At 39.9% G+C, this 23,579-nt stretch overlaps 1 protein-coding gene across 1 annotated transcript in view; it reads left to right on the top strand.

The window, feature by feature from the left end:
• The window catches only part of LOC137290530 (ubiquitin carboxyl-terminal hydrolase 24-like), a 177,129-nt gene that overhangs the window by 103,780 nt on the left and 49,770 nt on the right, over positions 1-23,579 (top strand). The window contains exons 35-40 of the mRNA XM_067821545.1: positions 5,280-5,341; positions 6,139-6,324; positions 13,033-13,147; positions 15,076-15,220; positions 15,457-15,617; positions 22,478-22,658. Of these exons, the coding sequence (XP_067677646.1) occupies positions 5,280-5,341; positions 6,139-6,324; positions 13,033-13,147; positions 15,076-15,220; positions 15,457-15,617; positions 22,478-22,658 (850 nt within the window). The remainder of the gene's footprint in view (positions 1-5,279; positions 5,342-6,138; positions 6,325-13,032; positions 13,148-15,075; positions 15,221-15,456; positions 15,618-22,477; positions 22,659-23,579) is intronic.

Raw genomic sequence — 23,579 nt, 5'->3', positions numbered from 1 at the left:
TATCTTTCAAAAGAGAAGAGTTAAATTTTCCAATGCAAGCTTCTATTCCCCTGATCACTGGAACTAAATTGAACATCTATAAGTGAATGGTCTGTTCTGTAACCAGCGTTGATACCTGTAGACTGAACATAAGGGAACAGAGATTCAGACATGAGAAAGAAGTCTAGCCAAGCTTGTTTAAGAGGATTTTTTCTACGCCAAGTGAATTTCTTAGAATGTGGATTGTGATCTCTCCATACATCAATTAGATTAAGCTCACCAGTCAACCTTATTACTTGCTCCAGAGCATTTGGATTATTGACATTAATATACTGCTCAAAAAAAGAAGCCGCATTGTATGGTAAATTTCAAATTCATATAATTCAGAAATTACTAGCAGTAGGAATGCGAAAATGCACAGACTTGAACAACATGATGGCACCCTTAGTTAGTGGCCAGTACAATTCCCAACGTCACATGTACCGTCCCACACAGTCAGTAACGGGTGTGACCTCCCTGCGTGGCAATCAGAGCATGAACTTGCTGCAGTGACTCAAACAGACACAGTTGCGTTTTGGCGATTTGTCACTTTTACACATGTCAGTTGGAAATGTGTGATCTTAAGGAACATTGTTTGATGAAAATGCATTCCTTAGACTGTCTCGAGCCATATATTCAGCTTTTGTAAAACAAAATTTCCATTTGCATACATTAACCGGATATATTTCCCTTTTGCGTTTCTCTTTTTGAGGAGTTTATAATTGTATACATCAATATCTGTGTTTAAAACAAGATGAAATGCTCATTGTCAAAGATTATAGCTTGTTTAAGTATGGAGATATAAAAATTTGAACAGTCCTCGTTAGGCCCGTAAAGATTCCCCAGCATTAATCGTTTTTCACACATTGTTATATCAGCAATCAGAAAATTCCCATTGTCACCTTTAATTACCCTATGAATCTTGTACAATAAGTTGTTATTGATTAAAATTGCAACACCTCGGGATTGACTATGATTACAATTTAAATTACAGTCAAAATCCCATTCTGCTCGAATGTAGAACTTTAACTTATTGTCAAAATGGGTATCTTGGAGCAAGTAAATTGAGTGTTTCTAAGCTCTCAAAAAGTTAAAAACATCCTTCCTTTTTTTAGGATCTCCAAAGCCTCGACAGTTTTGAGAACAACAGCTAAATTTGTCATCCATGGAACAGACTGTTATCTGGGATGACACATTGGTGTGACATGACTGTGTATTATATATGTGACGCCCTTCAATAAACATGATGACAGAAACAAAAAAACTTGACCTTCCAGAGGATTTATGAAAAAAAAAGATATTAACCTCTATTTCGCTCACACACTCAGAACAGATATAACAAGAATGTATGCATAATCCTTCAGATATACACTCCTTAGCAAGTGCTGTATTGGCTTGTAACAGCGTGTGTCTAATAATAAATCAAGTTCACAGGTAAAGGGAGATAAACGTGTTACACTCATCAGACTACTGTTGCCCCATTAACTACTCTTCTAATTTACGGAATTAACTAACATAGAAATTCTGTGAAAGGACAATATTATATAAATGCAAACGAAATTCTCTGGATACTGAGATATTAAGGTGGATATTCAAATGCAGAAAGCCATTATTGTGCAGTGTCTATTCTAGGACACGCGATTCGTGCTAATAATGATCAAATTGCTCCCTAACTACCTTTGAAAAAAACAGACGACAAAAGCTGTATATTGACAAGGAAGGACTTTTTGAATCGGAGTCGGCCACAGAGTCAAGTTCGAGTGACAACATGTAAACATAACAGAGAAACCTCCTGTGGTTAAAACCACTATTAGCTTTGGGGAAGTGAAATTCCATTCATATCAGTATGAAAATAGATAAATTTTTCAAGGAAGTTATGGTTTGATTAATTAATGAATTGACAACATTAGACTGTGAACTCTAAACATGGTGCTTGTGTACAGCACTTGCAAAACACCGATTCGTTGATCTTTTTTAGAACATCAGTTCGTTTAAGCTTCATTTTCTAAATCAGACAATATTAACATATGGACTGATGGGACTCAACCGAAAAAAAAAAGTACTAGAATTTGTACTTTACTAAGAAAGTGAAATCCCAAATATGACATATGTTGCATTTGACCACTTTCTAAATGGCATCGTGTAATCACAGACAATATTATCACTTGAAGCTGCAGACGACAAATGAATAAGAAATTCTTATTTACAGCGGTTTGTGGTAATTTGGCGTGAATAATGCCACGCAAAATAATGAGAATAACTAACTTTTTTGCACAAAAAAACATTGAGAAAGCAACAGTGTCCGCCACGTCTCCCCAGACTGATACGTCTCTTAAGGAGACGTGTGAATCGAAAGGGGAGCAAAACCCTGAGACTTACCCCGGTCCCTCTGACTCTGAAAAAAAACCCAAACCAGATGTTTTTCAGAAAAAAAATGGTTGCAAGAATGGCCATGGCTCTCTCAAAATGAACTTGGTGCTATGATATGTGACTATTGTAGCCAAAATAAAATGAGCAATAGTTTCACTGGTGGTGGTTGCAATAACTTTCATACGTCCACACTATTTTGAAAGACAGTAATTCCCCCTCTACATTTTCCAAATCCCCCCTGCTTTTTTTTGTAAGGGGCGACAAATCCCCCCAAGATTTTCAGTTCTAGATTAGACGCTGATTGTGTCTTTCCAGACGATGGTGCATATCATTTCATTTCCACTGTCATTTGTTGCTGGCAAGTAGTATGTCCACATTTGAGCTGGTCGATCCCTTCACAGAGCAAAACTATAGCAAGCAGAATTATTTTACTATTTTAATAAAGAAAAGTAGAACATAAGTCTTTGGTTGAATAATCCAAGAAATCACAAGATAAACACAATATCCTTCTTCTTCTGCCTTTTCAATACAAAAGTGCATACCATTTCATTTCCACCGTCTTTCGTGGCTGGTAAATAATATCTAGTAGATCTCATAAGCCTTTCACATAGCAAAATCGTAGCCAAAATGTGTCAACAATTTATCATGAAAAGCTAAAAAAAGGGTTTTTTGGTTGAATTTTCCAAGAATTTGCAAGTTTAACACACGGTCAAAGTAATCACAAGAAAGGAAAAACACATACACGGACCGATATTCTGTCATGAAATTCCTGAAACTTGGGGAAATTGCAGATTTATCTCTGGATCTAATGTTCAAATTTTGTCCACTAGTCGTTAGGAGACTTTTGGGTGACGATATAGATGTCAGAGTTAGATTCCTGGAAATGAGCAATCACACCAGTCTGCCGTAGTTCCTTGACTTTTGTCAGTAGATTTGCTCTTTTCTTTTTTAGGATACCAGGTAAATCTGTCACCCCACTTTGCTTAGAATTCCTCATTTCGTTTCAAGCAACAAATAGTACACTGTTTCTGTCAAACATCGAAACAATGATAGGGGTAGGACCCAGTACCAAGTGTCCGCCAGGGCGAGGCATTCTCGGTAATCTGTTGGCATTTGTGAACAGCATAGAATCGACTGTGTTTTCAGGTAACATCAAAGAAGTCTTCAGAAAATCCCTGATTTTCTTACCAACTTCTTCGCCAGTAGATTCCATTATACCGTAGATAAGTAAATTTCTTCGGCATGAATAGCATGAAGTTTCCAGCCATCTTTGATTACACACAGCAGTCTCCTCTCTAAGAGCATTTTCCATCTCCTTCATACTTGTTTTCAGATTGGTTATGTCCTTTTAATGGGGTTGTAGGCCTCCTTCAATATCGTCGACTTGGTGCAACACTTTCTTTATCTCCATAGTTAGTTTTCCACATATTTTTTTCATCTGTTTATCCAGAAGCTCTTCAAACTTTTCCGCGTTGGCTGCCATTATGGCGGGGGGTGAATCATGCTGAGAAGAGTTAATTTGGCCAAAAACATCTCTGTATCGCCCTCCCTGATGACTTGACCACCCCCTTTACCATTTTTGCCACTTGATTTTCTCACAGAGGCATTCATTATTAGAGATTAATAACGATAGTGAGAGCACTACGACTCAAGCGTCTTTACCCGTCAGTACGCTGACCGGAAGTTGAAGTGGTGCCTTTTGCTTTGTGTATGTTTTTAGCATTTCCATGTGTCTCATCTTCCAAAGAAACAATATTTGTACTTCATTTCACAACAGGGTGGTTTTCATTTCAATAGCACCATTTGAGATGTTGTAACAGAACTTGGCAGATACTGTAAATCACGAAATTTTTGTGTCATATTTTTGCGAGTGGCGACTAACAGACATTTTTGCGCCACAATATTTTTGCCTTGCCTAATTCTCAAAACATAGTTTAGTATGACAGTTTCAAAGCTTACTTGCATCTGAAAGTTTTATGTGAAGTAAATCCAATCGCATATTAAAGTTTGTCGCTAATCTTGAACACCATTTAGTGGAGTACTTCCTCATGTATGCTTTCAGTGATGTTTTCCTAAAAAGAACACTTGCTACATGGGCCATATAAGCTTAAGACAGTTCAAAGGGATTAATTTAAATGGAATGACTCTTATAAATTGGCACTGATGAAGGACCAGTTTAGTCAGTGTCAGCAAAGCTGTTGATCTCCAGATAAGTGTCATGAAACCTATCCACGTACTGATTGAGTGACTTTTGTTCAGGTATCCATTGTTTGACATGTGACACGTCAGTACGAGTAATGCTAGTACTTAGTCATTCTAAGTGATTTAATTGATTTTTCCTGTTTCCATGGCAACAAGTTTTACTCAGTTCATAGTGTGTTTGTCTGGACAACATGTCTACACTAATTTTCACTCCATATATTTTTAGACACGCAAGTCTGAAAGAAATAATGTCTAATTATGAAAGGTCACATTTACTAAGTGTCCATTACAGTTTTAAAGTTAGAAAGTGTACATTCTTCTGTGGTTAATGATACATACATACTTTCCAATGTTGTTGCCACGAGTTAGGTTATGTAAACAATCGTTCTGACGTTGCAACAATGTAGGGGTGGTCGTAAGTCTGTGTTAAGGAATTGGAGGTATGGCAATTGTAGCGCTGTATAGCTCTGTTAAATGGGGCCCTGATGGCACATGCCTGAAGTAGGCAAGGTTTGGGGAAATTCAGGAAACTTTTGAGTGCAAGGCTGCTCATGTTCGTCTGCTCATGTATTACGAACATGTTTCTTTCTTTGATAATGATGTTAGTTCATTAGATGTTTTAAGTTCTGATGTCTTCATGTGTAAAATGATACTGTTATATTTGAACGCACTATAATACTCTCTTGCAGATTGTTGAACCAGTGCTCTCAGTACTTTGATCTCAGGTGTCGACTGCTAGAGGGTCTCTCTGGTAAGTCAGTTCAACAAAGAACCAAGAAATGTTTATGGGTTAGCATTACTCAGTAGAGAGATAATATGATATTGGACTCATATGTGCTACAAGTCTGATACTAGCAGGGTAATTATATGGGATTACACACTAGTGTGTGAGTTGCAGGTATTAAGATATCCGGAGGCAAATTTGATGTTCTTGTTGTGAGATATCAGAAGGTACTTTTATTAGGGTTGTATGTACCTAATATGCAATATCATCCTTCATCCTGGTAACTTTATGCAAATAACTGCTAAAAAATGTGTGCAAATATCGGGTGGATAATGGAATGACTCTTATAATGGATTGTGTGTGCCAGAGGTGATATATCAGGTGGGAAGTGAGATGAACATTGTGTGTGCTAGGAGTGAGATATCGGCTTGGTAATTAGATGTGTCAGAGTTAAGATATCAGGTGGGAAGTGAGATGAGGATTGTGTGTGCTATCAGTGTGATATCAGTTTGGTAATCAGATGTGCCAGAGTTAAGATATCAGGTGGGAAGTGAGATGAAGATAGTGTGTGCTAGTAGTGAGATATCAGCTTGGTAATTAGGTGTGCCAGAGTTAAGATATCAGGTGAGAAGAGAGATGAGGATTGTGTGTGGTATCAATGTGATATCAGTTGGGTAATTAGATGTGCCAGAGTTATGATATCAGGTGGGAAGAGAGATGAGGATTGTGTGTGCTAGTAGTGAGATATTAGCTGGGTAATGGGATAGGACTTTCATGAACATGTTGCAGGGCATTTGATAATGAAAGATTTCTCTTTGTTCTAGTGAGTGATCAGAACCGTCTCCATGTGGATGTTGGATCTATGCTGGAGGATGAAATTGCATGGCTGAATAACTTTGTTCCGTCCAAAAACCCAGAACTGCACCAGACAGACAATACACTTCTTGGAGGGCACCTGAAACTGATCAAGACACTACTGACGTGTGAGGGAGTACACAAGAAGGAGATAGGTGAGTTAAAACTTCAACGTTTTTTTAGAAGTATTAAGAGAATACACATTGCTTTATTGGCTACTGAAGTAGTGGTGACCTGGCTAGCTTCCAATTGACATTCATGGATTGGATCAATTTCCAAGTACCGTATGTCATTCTTCAAATCAAAGTGCTATATTAGAAGACAGTCCAAAGAATGTATGATATTGAAGTTGTACATCTTATTCTGAGACGCACTGAGGCATGGAGGCTGTTTTTGATTGGTTGGCAGATAGGCTTCAGACTTCATGCTCTTCTCCAGCCATTGGGCTGGATAAGAAGCTTACCATTTTGGACTCACCAGAGCTTCATCTTCCGCCTCACCCGATTGTCTGGGATTTGGTTGTTTCGCTTGATGAAGAGTTTGCCAAGTAATCTTTAAATCATAATTTAGGGCAGCTAAGGCTCACAGAGATGATCATCCTATTCACTCTTTGGATTTCTCGGACTACTCCATGGCTCTGGATGAGGATTTGGATTGTTTCTCCTCTACTTCTGTCTCCTCATATCGATCTTCAGACTCTTACATTGGCCACCACTGACACACTGAGTTGAAGAGAATGTTGCGTCCTGTGTCTGCCTTGGCCTCTGCTGCTGAGGCTATCCCGCTGGACATGGAAGAAGATATAGTCTGGTTCATAATTATTGAGAATTTTTCTTCTTACTTTGAGCTATCCTAACACCTCAACTGATTCACTGATACTTAAAACTAAGTAATGGTATAAGGGAGGTAACTCATCTTGGCCTACTGAGTATAGTACAATTAGAGTTACCTCCCCTGAATTTGTAGCAGACGTCATTTTCCTCAGCACTGTCAACAATGTCTGCTGAAGATAAAAGAAGGTTGATTTTTGAGTTGTGTAATCAAGGAATTGATGATGTAAATACATTGGCAGTGTGAACAGGAACTCCTCTTTCTACTGTGTATAGGATTAGGAAGAATTTTAAAGAGGGAAAGGATTTGGGGCACCAGAAAGGAGCAGGGAGCCCCAGAAAATTGGACTTCTCAGATCGCGTCCGGCTGGGAATTTTAGCGTCTAAAAAGCAAAGGGCAAGCATCTCCAACATCAGGTATGAAATGATAGAAAGGGGATCAACAGTTGTATCAAAATCTACAGTTAGAAGAAATTTGATTGATCTTGGATGGGAGAAAAAGACTGGAATTCCTTCTCCTCTCATGAAACAAGAACATAAAGACAGGCGTGTTGAGTGGTGTTTGGCACATGAAAACTTTGACTGGGAAAATGTGATTTTTACTGATGAAAGCTCAATATGGGTATATCCCAATAATGTGAAAATATGGACAAAGTCTGCGTCAGCACCGTTGTATCGACGACCTACATACAGCCCAAAGTTTCATGCATGGGGAGGGATATCCTTATTAGGAACGACCCCGCTGTGTGTGTTTGAGGGAAATCTGACTAGCCAATGCTACACTAACATATTAGATAATTTTCTCCTTCCAAGTGCACATGTGTTTTATGGAAATGACTGGATTTTGCAGCAAGATAATGATCCTAAACACACCGCAAAACATGCCAAGCAGTGGTTTCAGGAGAAAAATGTGACTGCATTACCATTTCCTGCATATAGTCCTGACTTAAATCCCATTGAGAACATTTGGAGGATGATGAAGGAATGTGTGAATCAAAAGGGGTTGACAAAAATTGAAGACGTGAAGAGAGAAGTGGTCCGATACTGGGACAGCATAACTCACGAGACACTAACCTCTCTGATAGGAAGTATGCCTACCCGTCTTAGACTGTGCCGTGAAGCTCAAGGAGACTTGATAAAATATTGAATTGTTACCTACACAACATGAAAAGGTCAGTTCACTTTGACAACACATTCAATTTTATCTGATTTGTTCTCATTTAATAATATGAAACGCTTTAGCTATTCTCAATAATTTTGAACCATACTGTAATATTTCCAGGACTGATAATCTCACAACGGTGAGATGGCAATCTTGTACTCTACGTGACATTGCTGGTCATATGTGTGCAGCATTGGCTAATACCACTGCAGTGTGTCAGTCGGGTTTTCTCTTTGTGTGTGCTTTGGAGCCAGAAATTATGGGAAAGTTGCTTCATCAGCCCTTTCCTTGTTTTTGCCTGTTTAACTACACTATTAGGGGATCTACAAGGAATGTTCTTTGGTTTATCAACCACGGTGGTAGCTCTCAAGTCGTTTCGGGCCATCTGTAATTCAAATCAGACCCCCAACTCAGGACAACTCCTAAATTGGCTGGCGTTCCTGTGTTCATTGTGACCTGTGAATATTGTGCACGATTACCATCTGTATCCATGGGACATGCAGTAAAGAACACTTTTATCTGTAGGTACTCAAAATTCAGAGTTGAATATATGAAAATCCATGACAGTTCAGCTGTTCATGCTGAGTGTTTGTCATATTATATTCATAGCGGTGAAACCGGTGATTTTGAGGTTGGGACAAGCTGCGATAAAGTAGAGATAGTCAGAAAACTTTTGAAGTGTTTTAAAAGCATGGACAAAAAGAATTACGATATGACAACATTTCTCATTGCTAGCAAAGGAGAACCACTAAGTGGTCACTTAGACTTGCTTGACAGGGTTGGTGTTGACACAGGGCATAATTATAGAAACATTGATGGTGCAAGCAAGTTTATTCAACAATTTCACATAGTTCGAAAAAAGACTTCCAGTCAGAAATTAATGGAGCAAACTGTTTATCCATTCTTAGTGGGAGTACCGACTCTGCAATTCTTGATCAGGAAAATTAAAACCTGTGACTTTCATTAAGACATTCTTTATTTATTCTGTTTGATGTGCTCCCTCTACTCACTGAAGTATCCCCCATGTTCCAAAAGGAGGACCTTTTTGTCACAACAGTTCCAGGGGATATTGAAGGTGTTGAAACTTACCCAACTTTAAGGTCCAGCAAGAGACAAGAGAAAAATGAAAGCCTTCATGGATCTCTACTCGCACCAAGATGGTAATTTTGATTGTTTGATTCAACTGAGTAGGCAGTCAAAACATGTAAACTTCAAGTGACCCCAGTGTCAGCAATCAAAAAGTGGATGACAGGCTGTAAAGGTACAAGACATGTCAGGGGACATGGTCTCCATGAGCAAGCAGGCACATCTTCATTGCCAGATTCACAGTGCTTCAAGTTTGCCACCAGCATTTTAGTAATAATATTTGTATTGATTTAAATTCAGTTTCTACAATATGAGAGTCAGAGACTGTTCTGTATAAAAAATACTGCCAATTATTACCTGTAAAGAGGGAAAAAAGAAGTCAAGTAAACATTGACATCAACCATGTTGATTTATTCTTTCACATTAACATCATCACGATTATATCATAAGAATGAGGGCAAGTGGAAAATAATCAGGCCAAGTTACTTTCTTGAAGTGACTTGCCCTGTAGCAAGTGGCTTTTAAAAAACTTTTGAAGGCCTGGCTTGACGCAGGTCCTCAACTTGAGAAATTGGCAGGCCATTGACCTCGGCACAGGACCTCATAATCATGGGGAGACTCATGCTCCGTCCTCTCCAAAAATTATTGAAACCGTTCATAGAACCAGATGATCTCAAAGCCAGGATTCCACTACTGCTGCATTTACATCAGTACCTTCGCTGGTGGACTCACCCGTCTGTGCTGGAGTCTCTTTGAGCGTGTTCATTCCAGACTAGGAGGTCTTTGTGGACGCCTTTCTGCAGGGTTGGGGAGCTCATCTGAGTGGCTTCATGGTCTTGTGGCTGTGGCCAGAGTAGCAGCAAGATTGGCATATCACAATAGTCTGGAACTGCAGTATGTCATTGGCAGGAGCGCTTTGCCAGCTCCAACTTCCTCATTGGTTGTTTGGGTGATATGCCATCAGAGGACCACAAGCTCACTGCGTCTTCTAGATCAGAAGTTCCATTCGTTCGAGATACTGGGTCAGGTGCAGGTTGTAGTTCAAGCAAAGCTCATTCCCAGTAGCAAGAACATTCTGGTGGACACTCTCGCTGGACCCAGCAAACCGTTTCCCATGGAGTGGATGCTTCATCCAGACGTTTTTGCTCTCATTTGCTAGTCCCAGTACAGACTTCATGGCAAAGAATAAGTGACAAGGGCAACCAGGTTGGAGGCTCACCATCCCACCTCTCTCCCCCACAGTAGGGGATGAGGAGACAGAGGAACTCCCCCATTTCCGATGAGAATTTTGTGGGAGTACATTTCCAAATCATCTCCTAGACAGATGGCGAAGAAACATGTCTTCATCCCATTGTTGTCAGGCTATAAAGGGGAGGTCAGTGGGTACACAGTGGCTCTCTGGTTACAGATGGCCATCCTCAGTACCTACGAGGCTGCTGGGTTACCACCTCCTAAAGTGAATAACCCTCATGAAATCCATGCTTTGGCCTCCACAGTGGCTGTTCATCAGAATTGTTCAGTCCCTACAATTATGGATGCTGTTTTTGGAAATTGAATATTGTTTTTGCCAGCCACTACCTTCGACATGTGGCAGTCGAGGATGTGGAAAGGTTTCAGAATTTCAGAATTTTTGAATGCATCTCTCTACTCACTATTGTATGAGGCATTATTCTCTTCCTTATAGAACCTAGTGATCTTGGTATCAGGGCAAAAGTGAGCGTGCCTCACCTATTGTGCCTGTTATATTTATGTACTAACCTCTTATCATCCAAGTGTTTTAGATATTTACATACTGGCCTCTTATTATTATTTTTTTTGTTATTATTGTTGGATATTTATATAGTGCACATATCCATGCAACTATTGCTTGCTCAAGGCGCTCTTATTTGTTTCCCTCGATCATTGGATGTCCGTCTCAGCGTCACATAGTATTATTAATCTCAACTCCCTGGAGCGTTGACTGCTCAAGTCATCTCTACCTCCCCACTGTCATCGTTCTACCTTTCATTCTCAACGAAAGGAATGACTTTCCCACGTTTCCACATGAGACTGCATTAACATTACCGGTCAGCCGGATGTCTTCAATTGAACCACCTTGGCGAGTGTTAGGTTAGCATCAATCTTGACTTGTGGAGTCTGTTTTCGATGAATATGGCAAGTATTCATATAATGATGATAAGAGGTAAGTATGTAAATATCTGAAATACTTGAAATCATACATTGCATCAGGTTTCTGGTTATGTTAGTAAAAGGCAAGCTAACTTAAGTAAAAAAATCTACCTTATCAGCCAACACTACTGAATGAAAAGATATACAGTAGAACATGGATATAGCGAACACGGATATAGCGAACAAACGGATATAGCGAACAAATTTAAAAGTCCCGTCAATGGTCCCTTTATAATATCATTAAAATTATACGTGAATAACGAACTCGTGAGTAGCGAATTAACGGTTATAGCGAACTGATTTCCTGACCCTAAGCCCAATTAACGACGTGAGTAGTGAACTCACTCAGTGTCAGCTCAGTGTCAACTCAGCGACTTAGCGGTATACATCAACCTTGTGGGTGGTGAATCAACATTGTTTAACCTCGTTGGCGGTGAATTAAACATTGTTTAACCTGGTTGGCGGTGAATCAACATTGTTTGATAGTCATTAATTAATTAACAAAAGAAACATATCGTGTTTAAAAGCTTGACTGATACACAGATCTTCAGTTCGCTCTCGTCGCTATGGCAGGCAAACGTAAAGCTATCACCTTTGACACAAAGCTTCAGATAATCCAGGCTGTTTAATCAGGAGTAAGATCGAAGACAAACATCGCTGTCGACTTTGGCATTTCGAAATCAACACTTAGTTCCATTATTAAGAATCGCGACTCGATACTGGCAAAATGTGTCTCTAGTGATTTCGGCCCCGCCCGCAAGAAGTTGTAACGAACTGCAAATCACCAAGATGTGGAAGATGCGCTCTACAAATGGTTTCAAGGAGCGAGAAGTGAAAACATTCCCTTGAGTGGTCCCATGTTGCAGACTAAGGCAAATGAATTGGCATCCAAGTTAGGTCATTTAGATTTCAGTTGCAACAGTGCTTTGATTGACAGGTTCAAACAGAGGCGTGGTATCGTATGCAAATCAGCTCACGGGGAAAGTGCATCAGTTGACCCCAACCTCGTCAATGATTGGCTGAAAACTCGTCTACCTGGCTATCTTGAGGAATACAAACCTGAAAACATTTTTAATGCTGACGAAGCTGGCCTCTTCTACAAAATGAAGCCAAACAGAACGCTTCATTTCAAGTCGGAAAAATGCAGTGGTGGAAAATATTCTAAGGAGAGGATAACATTGTTGGTAGAGCCAAACATGACTGGAAGTGAAAAACTTACGCTGTTAGTCGTCGGAAAGTCAGAAAAGCCTAGATGCTTCAAGAATGTGCACACCTTGCCTGTGTTGTGATTGTTAAACATGTTCTAGATAATGTATTTGAACAATGAAATCAGAATTTTAATGTCAATGTACAAGAATAAAAATATGTAGCCCATGTATATACGTGTCTCTTCATCTCTATAAGCCAATATGGCGGTCAAACGTGAATAACGAACAACGGATATAGTGAACTAAATCCCTTGGTCCCTTGGAGTTCGTTATATCCGTGTTCTACTGTAGTGATAAAACTTATAAGTTATGAGTTACTCAGGTGCAGTGCTAACATTACAATAGGGTGGTATGTGAGACATGTACACCTGGCAAGAAGTGAGTATTTTATGACGTACTGTGTTCCAGGAAACACCCTTGCAGGAGATATCCTTCATGACTTTCTCTTCCCTGCATCTAAGCTGATGATGGACAGTCTGAACCAGTCAAACACAGAGATGTCACTGGCAGAATTCAACCCCAAGTGAGTTCAAACATATTACTAACCACAGTGTTCTTAGAAGTTTCAGTGGAAATATTACCTTTTGATTTGTTGCTTTATGTATGTTTTACCTTAGTACCTGATGCTTTATATATCTTTTACCTCAGTATGTGATGATTTATGTATGTTTTACCTTAGTACCTGATGCTTTATGGTGCTTTGGCTTCCCAGCCTGATACAAACAGACAGATCCAATGAGAGACAGGTGAGACAGATTGAAGTCTGTGTCCTGATACCCAAGTTATCTACGTTTGGCACAGCTCCTAAAAGGGCATGGGTATGGAAGTTTCTGGCTTTTTATTCCCCCCGGCATGTAATGCGAGGGGATATAGTCGACACCTCGTCTGTCCATCCATCATCATTTTGTTTCCGGAGCATAACTCAGAAACCATTCAATATTTTTAGACCAAACTTGATAGATAAATTAATCTCAACCTATAGTTCTGCCTTTTGCTATTTACAGAGTTTTGGCAATTTTTTTTTTTTTTTTTTGTTTTTCCATGGAACATTTTGGTGTTAGTCTAATGGTGAGGTGGGCTTTGTTTCTGGAGCATAACTCAAACACCACTCAATATTTTTCTGCAAAACTTGCTAGATGTGTGTGGCAGATTCCAAAGTGGTTTGGCTTTATATTTGGTTAACATGGGTAAACCTGAGGGATCTGAATACATTTTGTCCTTCCCTTTGGGGAAAATATTCCTCAGTCTGTGGGAAATTTTGTCCTCTGAGGGTGTGCATGGTGATGGCTAGGTTTGTGTTGACAGAAACTTGCTGGTTCATTTCCTGTTGGAAGGTTTGTAAAATGTCAAGGTAAGAACCTGCACTCCAGTCAAGGTACCTGCTGAATAAGTTCTGGTGAGTGGATCTCTGACACAGCAGAAGAGACAAGTCTCATTCAAGGAAAGTGGGAAAGGTTTTCAGGCCAGGAAGGTTGTCAAGCCTGGGCCTCAGTTGATTTTGATCACCTCCGACTTCCCAGACTTCAGTAGCACAGACCTCAACCTTGGCTATGAATGCATGTATTTCCTAAGAGATCTGAGCCCTCCATACAATCACTTCCATTCAGAGCATCATGGAAGGTTGTTTCTGGAGGTCATCATGTGACTTGGCTAACCTGGTAGTTCAGATTTCCACCCACCTGGACCATCTTATCATTCTGTTACGGCTGTCCATGCTGTGAAGCATACAGTATAGAGTATAAGGTAGCACAGGCCTAAGGTTGATAACAAAGGGGAAACAAACATGGTTTTCAGTCTGTTTCAACTGTCTTTGTGTTCCTGAACTGTCAGTTTGGGTAGGGTTGGGAGGATCAAGTTATGTCTAGCATCGGGTAGGTATAAAAACTTTTCATTGCTCCTGATATGTTCTCTGAGAGAGAAAAAAACATATTCAGAAATATGAATGTTCTACTTCTGTTTAAGAGGTCAGTCAGTAGAGTTCAACTTATGTCAGTAACACACAAGAAAGAAAAGTGGAGTTCTATATTCATCAGATCTCTCCTGGATTTTTATATGTGATCCTAATCAACTTTGAAGTGGCATCAGAGACAAACAGCCTCTCATTTGTCTGTTTCTTTAATCATGACAGCCAAAATACAGGATCTATAGCATTGATGTAATAGAGGTCATATTTTTAGAACTTTGAACAGTGATAACTATTGTTTGATTATTGTGAATAACCCAATTGACCCACTTACTATGATAAGGTCAAATGTGTCAAACCATATGAATATAATCATATACAGTAATGATTTGTCACCCATGGGTACTGCTATGTTATGAGGGTATAGAGCATCTGTTTTATGTCTTATATCTCTATTTAGGTAGGTACATAACAGGACTGTATGTTAATTGATACGAATAAGAAATGATTTCAGCTTCATTATGTACTGATTCTTGTGTGTTATCAAGATGTTCCAACTCTGAATCCCGTGTTGCGGCTTATCAACTGCTGACAGAGCTAGCCTATCAGAGCCCTTTGAATCTGAAGAATGTGTGTAAACAGTTGTTACAGATGCATCATCAACCTAACCTGGATTGTGCAAATGAATGGGAGGTATGTGCTTGCAGTAATACTGTACCATATTTATTTACCAAAACATTTATCATGCAGTCTGTGTAAACAGTGGTAAACAATGCATTGTTGACAACAATACATCAGTTATAATGCAGTATAAGACTGATATCATTGGATCTGTTTTTGGGAAACAGAAACATGATATGAAAATGCTGGGTTAGCCCATCAGATGCTGTGATATCACTAAAAATGTTTTTATAAAATGGTATTTGCAGTACATGCCACCTGTCGATGGGAGGGCAGTGTGTGGCTATGTGGGGCTCAAAAATGCAGGAGCAACATGCTACATGAACTCAGTGCTTCAGCAGCTCTACATGATCCCTGGGGTTCCAGAAGCTGTACTGGGTGTGGACGAAGAGAATCCAGATGATGACAGGTATGTGATCCTCTCATCACATGACAGATGCATTAATTTTTTTCTAATCTTGGCTCATGCTATTATGCTTATTTCCTCCCTCCATGCAAAGAAAGTGGAACACTTGAAATCCCTTTGAAGTTCCCTTCTTGAAGTGGACATACAATCACACTCAACCACAAGTAGCCTCCCTTTATCCCTTCGCACTCGTATCGGTCACATGAACATCTTGGAGTCGCTATATGGCATGTATATCCTTTTATATTTTGTTTCCAATATTTGATGAAATTGGGCTTCCGGTATACGTATTGTTTGTCTCCGTCCGATCCGCATTTGTTATGTCCGTCAGTAGTACATACAATAGCGGTTTTGGACCAGGTTCAACATAAGTGTTACTTACCCAAATTAAGCCTTCATGAAGTACCTGGTTCCATTACCCCTATTGTGGATTCCCTATATATGCTTCCTATATTTTGGGAAAGTCCCCGTTTTTTATACCCCCGGCATTTAATGTGGGGGGATATAGTCGACGCCTCATCCATCCGTCTGTAATCATTTTGTTTCCGGAGCATAACTCAGAAACCATTCAATATTTTTAGACCAAACTTGATAGATAAAATAATCTCAACCTATCATTCTGCCTTTTGCTATTTACAGAGTTTTGGCATTTTTATTTTTTTTTTTTTGTTTTTCCATGGAACATTTTGGTGTTAGTCTAATGGTGGGGTGGGCTTTGTTTCTGGAGCATAACTCAAAACCGTTCAATATTTTTCTGCACCACTTGGTAGGTATATCAGTCAGAAGCTGAAGTGGTGCCTTTTGCTATGTACAGGTTTTTGTGATTTCTTATTTTCTTGGTTTCCATGGAAACATTTCATACTTAGTCTCAAAATGGAGGGATGGACTTTGTTTCCGGAGCACAACTCAAATACCGTTCAATATTTTTCTGCAAAACTTGGTAGATGTATCAATCTTAGCCTAAAGTGGTGCCTTTTGCTATTTCAGGGTTTTAGTGATTTATCATTTTCTCAGTTCCCATGGAAACTTTTTTGACTTACTCTCAAAAGTGAGAGGTGCGTTTCGTTATTGGAGCAGAACTGAAAAACTTCTTAATATCTGTCAGTAAAACTTGGTAGATATGTGTGACAGACCCCAAAGTGGTGCCTTTTGCTATTTTTTTTTTTTTTTTGATGTATTATTTTCTCGATTCCATGAACATGTTGCTGACTTCATTTCCGGAGCACAACTCGAAAACCATTTCATATCTTTCAAAAGATCTTGGCAGATATACGAGACAGATCTTGAAATGGTGACTTTTTCTGATTACAGATATATGGCATTTATATTTTTCATGAGTTCCATGGAAACAATTCAGACTTGGTCTAAAAACACAATAAGTAACTGTCTGATGATTTGTCCTTTCAAATATGTTGGGGCCAGAGGGATATGTCATCTTCTGATGACTCTTGTTATTTACTCGGTTTCCATGGAAACTTTTTGGACCTAGTCTGAAACATGAGAGGTGTGTTTCGTTTCCAGAGCAGATCTCAAAAACTTCTTAATATCTGTCAGTAAAACTTGGTAGATATGTCTGGCAGACCCCAAAGTGGTGCCTTTTGGTTTTTAAAGGATTTGTGATGTATTATTTTTTTGGTTTCCATGGAAACGTTTCAGATGTTTCGTACTTAGTCTCAAAATGGAGGTATGGGCTTCGTTCCTAGAGCACAACGCTAAAACCATTTCATATCTTTCAACAGATCTTTCAAAAGTTATATGAGACAGATCTTGAAATTGTGACTTTGCTGGTTACAGATATATGGCATTTATAATTTTCATGAATTGCATGGAAACAATTTAAACTTAGTCTAAAAAAACAATGCGTAACTGTCACTGATTTGTCCTTTCAAACATGTGGGGGCAGGGGGGATATGTCATCTTTTGATGACTCTTGTATTTTGGGGATATAGTCTGGGCTGGAGGGGTATACTTTGGCTTGGTCCAAAATATACCAGTGGGGGAAAAATGGGCTAGCATATAGTTTACTCCAGGGTATAATCTGGTGGTGGGTTATTCTGGGCTGCTTCACTGGCATTCCTTACAAAAAACGAACAAGTCATAGAAGAAGATGATTCCCACTGCTGATTGAGATATGGGTCGTCATGGATCTACATCCTTGCATTGCGGAAGGTGGATTATTCTACTAGTGATCCTCAAATGCGGAAAGAGAATACAGACATTCACAGAAGGGACGACATTTGGAGAGACGCTTGCTCAGAGCATTAGCGCTGTGGTCTGTAATCTCCACCAAAGGCCTTTAACAAAGTCGCCATTTAATGCCAGAAGATTTCCTCTTCACCATATGAATCAATTATGAATTGGAAGAACTCCACTTTTGAAGAGCTCTACTTACTTCAAAGAAGATTCAGCACTCATATCCGAGCATCTGGCACCTACATTAGTGCGACTTACTCCTTTGAGGAGTCAAGTATCATGGTTGTCGTGCACCAGGAGGGAGGAATTCAACAAATTCTTAGAAACTCCTTGGTCGGTGCTGTCATTTGGAGGGGGAGGAGGTGTTGATGAAGTTGCATAAAGAAGTTGGTGCCAACTGTGCACAATACAGTAACCTTTGAGTTGCTTTTTTTCAAGATAATGTTATGATGCCCCATTGAACCAGGTTACTTCAGTCAACCATTTTGCAACATGGAGCAAGTGTGGATATTGCTTCACAACATCTGCATGAGATGAGAACGCATTATCTGTAGTTGGAGAATGCAGATACAACTTGTGGGAAGACAGTCTTCCTGCGTCAATATTAAGCGGTGGAAGGTTTCATGCACTTTTCCTCAGTCATCTATACACATGCTGACTCATTTGTTTCCAGGACAAGCCAAACAACAGAGAACAGACAAGCCGAGTGCTTCCCAGGGAATAACTGCCTGCACAGGATTTCATGAGGGTCATTTGAGCTACAACACCAGTGATGTCACATAATGGAATCTGTTTGGTCCACTGGGGACAACCCCCAGCTCAAAATGTGTGTCACAGTTCACGACAGGAAGTTGTCCTCAGACGGAAACAACCATTCCAACACGGAAATAGTTCAATTTTGATGACAGTCTGTTCTCAACTTAGACTGTTGGTGATTGGAAACGAAATATGAAGGATCTTCATGGCATATGATTCTAGTACCAACATCTTCATTACAGATGAAGCATGTACCTGTTTATATTACCTCACCCTTAGGACTGTTTTCGTGATTATTCAGTGGACTGGAGCGTCTCTGCAGCAATGAGTATGGGGTACACAGTACGATATCATATTACCAGTAGATTATTGAAGTCAGAGTTAGATCTGACTTAAGTTCTGCATTCCTTTGAGTAAGGTTCGTCACAACACAGAATTGTTGGTGCAAGATTCAAGCCATGACAGCACAAGCACTACTCTCTCTGTTCCCACTACGACAATAGCAGTCTACTCATCTCAGCTCTTGATCCAAAGGGGAAGACTGCAATTAAAACCATTACAATGGTTCCTGAGTACCCACCTGGGCATTTTGGATCAGATAGCCCAACAGGAGACACTGAAACTGTACCTGCTAGGGTGGACAGTTCTACTACCAAAAGTAATCAGAAGGATCAAACAAATGAGGATGCTACAACTGACCTTGGTTGTGCCTTATTGGCCAGTGAGGGAATGGTTTCCAATACTCATAGATGAACTAGGAAAACCATCACTAAAACTACCAGATTGGAGGAATTGTCTTGTCCATCCGCACACCAAACAAGCTCATGGGGACCCATCATTGTTCCAATTGCACATATTAATTGTATTAATGCTTGTTTGAAGAAACAAGGATATTCTGCAAGAACGCAGATTGACTCGCACATTTGATGACAAATGGATGTGATTTGAAGCATATACCAAGTGGAAAGTCTTTACAGCATTCAAAGTCACACATCCTCAATTGGCGGATTATTTACAATATACTCAAGGACTCAGACGTTCTACCTTATCAATTTAACATGGTGACATTTAAGTCCATTATCACCATGGAAACAGATAAAGCTGATGAAAGTGCCAGAAATACTCGCCATTATCCTCTTGTTCAAGTTGGAGGACCAACAACAAAATTCAAGGCACCGGCTTGGGATCTGAATATTGTATTACAACATCTTACCAGTGGTACAGGATTTTTGTTGAACATCATGACATCATGACATCGCACACTTGAAACTGAGATAGCAATATGAGATGGGACTTTATTGCCACAATGAACTGCCTGGACAGCTAGATAGACAATTCTATATCCCGGCATGATCTACAGTCCTTGGACCAGACGATACACAGGACTTTTCTTTGAGCCCTGTCAGAGTGTGTCTCCAACGAAATCACAGAGGTGAAAATTCAAGCGCCTATTCATCCCCTTATCTTCTGAGAAACCTATGGAAATATCATTGAATATGATCTCAGTATAGATGAGAGCCGTTATAAAGACAGCCAATAAAGCAGCAGGACTTGAACTTTCATGACCCTCAAATGCACATGAAGTTAGGGCTCTAGCAGCTACACTCGCTCTACGCGGAAATTGCTCACTTACATCTATAATGGATGGCTGCATTTTGATACGGTGTTTGCTAACCACTACCTCAGAAAAATAGCCAGAGAAGACGTCTCAGGCATTCACCAGTTTTGGCCGCTTGTTGTAGCACAACAACTAACAGTTTCGCAAAGGTGCTGATTTACACTCACCCTTTTATCTAGAGTGATGATGACTCTGTACTTGTAAAGGAGATAATTGAACATGAAGAAGGGTCACAACTCCATGATGAGGACATCATGATGAAAGAGTTGCTATCGTTAATTAGTTGGAGGAAGAGACTAGTATATCTGAAATCTCACTGCTTATCACTTGACGTGTAGGGACCAAGACACTCTGCATAGTAAAATGGTTGTGAGTCCATGCACATGTCTAGAAAAGGCTAGCATGAGTGATTATGACCCTGTACTTGTAAAGGACATACTTGTACATGAAGAAGGGCTGCAACTTGTCTTGATGGGACAATCTTGGCGTAAAGTTCAGGACACTAGTTGTTGTATATATCCACATGGATTTGTCAGCAGTCACTTCACAAGAAAAGAAGTCTGACATGGTGTGGACCCCCTGACTAATGGATGGATATTGGAAGAATGGGACCGATAAAGTGCCATTATGGTTCCTGTGGGGGGAAATACTGGACATACTTACAAGACAACCAGAAGAATCCAGTTGTGGCCACCAATTCTGTTGGGTTCTTTAAGCATAATAACATAAGTCAGGATAAGGAAATAAATGTAATTTTCTAATTAAAATTGATATTTTATACTTATCCTGACTCACAAGCCCTCCCAACCAACCTGCTTATGGCATTTTGGTTATCACTGCTGTCTCACATGTCAGGCTTAAAGTTATTGAGAGTGACAAGCATGGCAGATCATGTGAGCAATAAGGCGCCAAGGGATAAAGGGAGGCTACTCGTGAGTGAGTGTAATTGTATGTCTGCTTCAAGAAGGGAACTCAAAGGGATTTCCGACTATCTTCGCACTGCGGGAGGAGATAAGCATATTAGCATGAGTCCAGATAAGTATAAAATATCAGTTTTATTCAGAAAATAACATTTTTAGGAAGAAGTTTCACCACATTAAAGTTTGCTTATTTAATTACCTGTGAATATGATTCAAATTTAAATTCAAAACTTATCTTTGCTCTTGTTCTTATGCTGTGTGTGAAATAGTTTCCAAATTTTGCTTGCCAGCTAGATATGCCTAAAAGTTACTAACCCACAAAATAATTCACTAGCCCAAAAGTGGAATGTAGACACTAAGCTAAAGATTACAACAATAGGGTAGAATAAGATATTGTCGGCATAACTGGTTTCATTGTTAAGCTGCTAATATGATGAACGTTTTATCAGGCCACAATCATTTATTATAGTGACAACTGACAATGACAGCAAGTTGGAGAGAGCACAAAATTTACATATGACCATATGAAAACTTGCTTACCATTTGGGACAGGGACTGTAGAGATTTACTGGCACAACTGAATTCTTACTAGTCAAGGCCTAGTGGGCCAGTGGCTCCTTCACACCATGGCGTGGAAACAACCAGGATCAAAGTGAACATGCCTGTGGAGAGGTGTGGTCATCCATAATTCAGGCTTGTTGCAAGAGGTGACTTACAGGATCAGGTTATCAGGATCAGTGACTTGGTTGACAGATGTCATGGTATCTCAGTTGCATAGACTAATGCTTTTGATGTTGATAACTAGGTTGTCTGGTAGAGAGCCATTATGTACAGCCCGCCACCATATAGTTGGAATATTGCTGAGTGCAGCATAAAACAACAAACCAACCAACCTTGCCTGAACAAGCTCCATCTGTTGTTCTGCGCAGTGAGAGGTAGTGCATGTAAACATGCTCTGGTTGACTTACAGCTGTCTTCATTCTCTTTTGAGGATGTCATGACTTGGAAGATTTTATCTTGACTGAGGACAGCGATTTCCGGCTGTTGTTTTTCGTGTCTCAGAATATTTCATAGTGATAATGGGATAGGATGGTGTAGTCAACTGCAAGAGAGAAGTATGCAGTAGATATAAATGCACATTTTCATCATTTGTCCCCTACTCTGGGTGGATCTTATTGGAAATCAACCAGTGCATGTCTGCAAGCATTGCACAAGATACCTATCACTACCTACAGCAGGAAATGGACCTGGGAGGTGTTTACAGAGGCTGAATACTTTGTTCTCAGTCGTTTTCAAACAATGGGCGTAAGACAGAATGAGATAGGGTAAAGTGTATGGTGATCAAATACTGATGGCAAGCTTTGTGTTGGTTTCAGTGTTTTCTACCAGATGCAGCAGATCTTTGGTCACATGATGGAAAGTCGTCTGCAGTATCATGAACCTGAGAAATTCTGGAGTGTGTTTAAACTGTGGGGTCAGACTATCAATGTGCGAGAACAGCAGGATGCCTTCGATTTCTTCCAGGCTATCATTGACCAGGTTGATGAACATATGAAAGTAAGTAAGCTTCATATGTCAGGTGGTGCTTAAAGCATGATAATTATTTTCCACTCATGCAGTAAAAGCCCAACATATCATCTAGCTCTGTTCTTCCAGTTTCACCCTTCACTCAAATCAAACATTTTTTTACTTACTTCTTATCATCATTATGTGCATACTTGCCTTAACTCCTCGAAAACAGACTTCAGAAGTTGAGATTGAAGGCTTGCTAATCTAACACTTGCCAAGGTGGTTTGACTAATGACATCTGGGTGACCGGAAAGGTCACTGCAGCCTCTCACATGGCCCTGTGGAAAAGTTATTTCTTTCTTATTCGTGTTCCAAGTCAGACATGGATGTGGGATCTCTCTACTATAGTTAATTTTTTGACTGTTGGTGTATATTTTTCCTGGTGGTCATTGTTGGTTTACTACCTGGAATTTTTTTCTAGTTGGTAACTTTGAATATTTATTGGTGTTGAGTTTTTCATTCTTGTCAGTTGTTTGACTGCCGGATGTCGGATGTAGACTGCCCTACCAGACTGTGGTGGTGCACAGCTGTGGGAATTAAGCACCAGTGTTACAGAATTTTGGTATTCCACAGAACGATGGTGCACCTACAATTCAGGGTTTTGACCCAAGTGTTATGTAGAACTTTATATAGTCAATGTTTAGCCAGTCACATCAACACACCCAGATGAGGCCTTCAGCCCCTCCTGGTCCTCCAGTTTTGTCTTCATCATCCCCTCAACTGTCTCGTCCCTTAATGCCTGAGGTGGTCATTCAGTCTACTTCTCTTCCTCCACCTCCTTCCACTACCTCTGATAGGTCCTCACGATCTTAAAAAGGGACAAGAATTGTTCCAGGCATGCTGACAGAAGTAGATCTCCTTTAAGCCCGCCTTGCTTCAAGAAGGATTTCCGGCCGGATTATGTGGAAA

The sequence above is a fragment of the Haliotis asinina genome, chromosome 7, assembly GCF_037392515.1.
Source record: "Haliotis asinina isolate JCU_RB_2024 chromosome 7, JCU_Hal_asi_v2, whole genome shotgun sequence".
Taxonomy (NCBI): domain Eukaryota; kingdom Metazoa; phylum Mollusca; class Gastropoda; order Lepetellida; family Haliotidae; genus Haliotis; species Haliotis asinina.
Note: the sequence above shows the minus strand (reverse complement) of the source record. Positions and strands in the feature narration are given on the sequence as shown.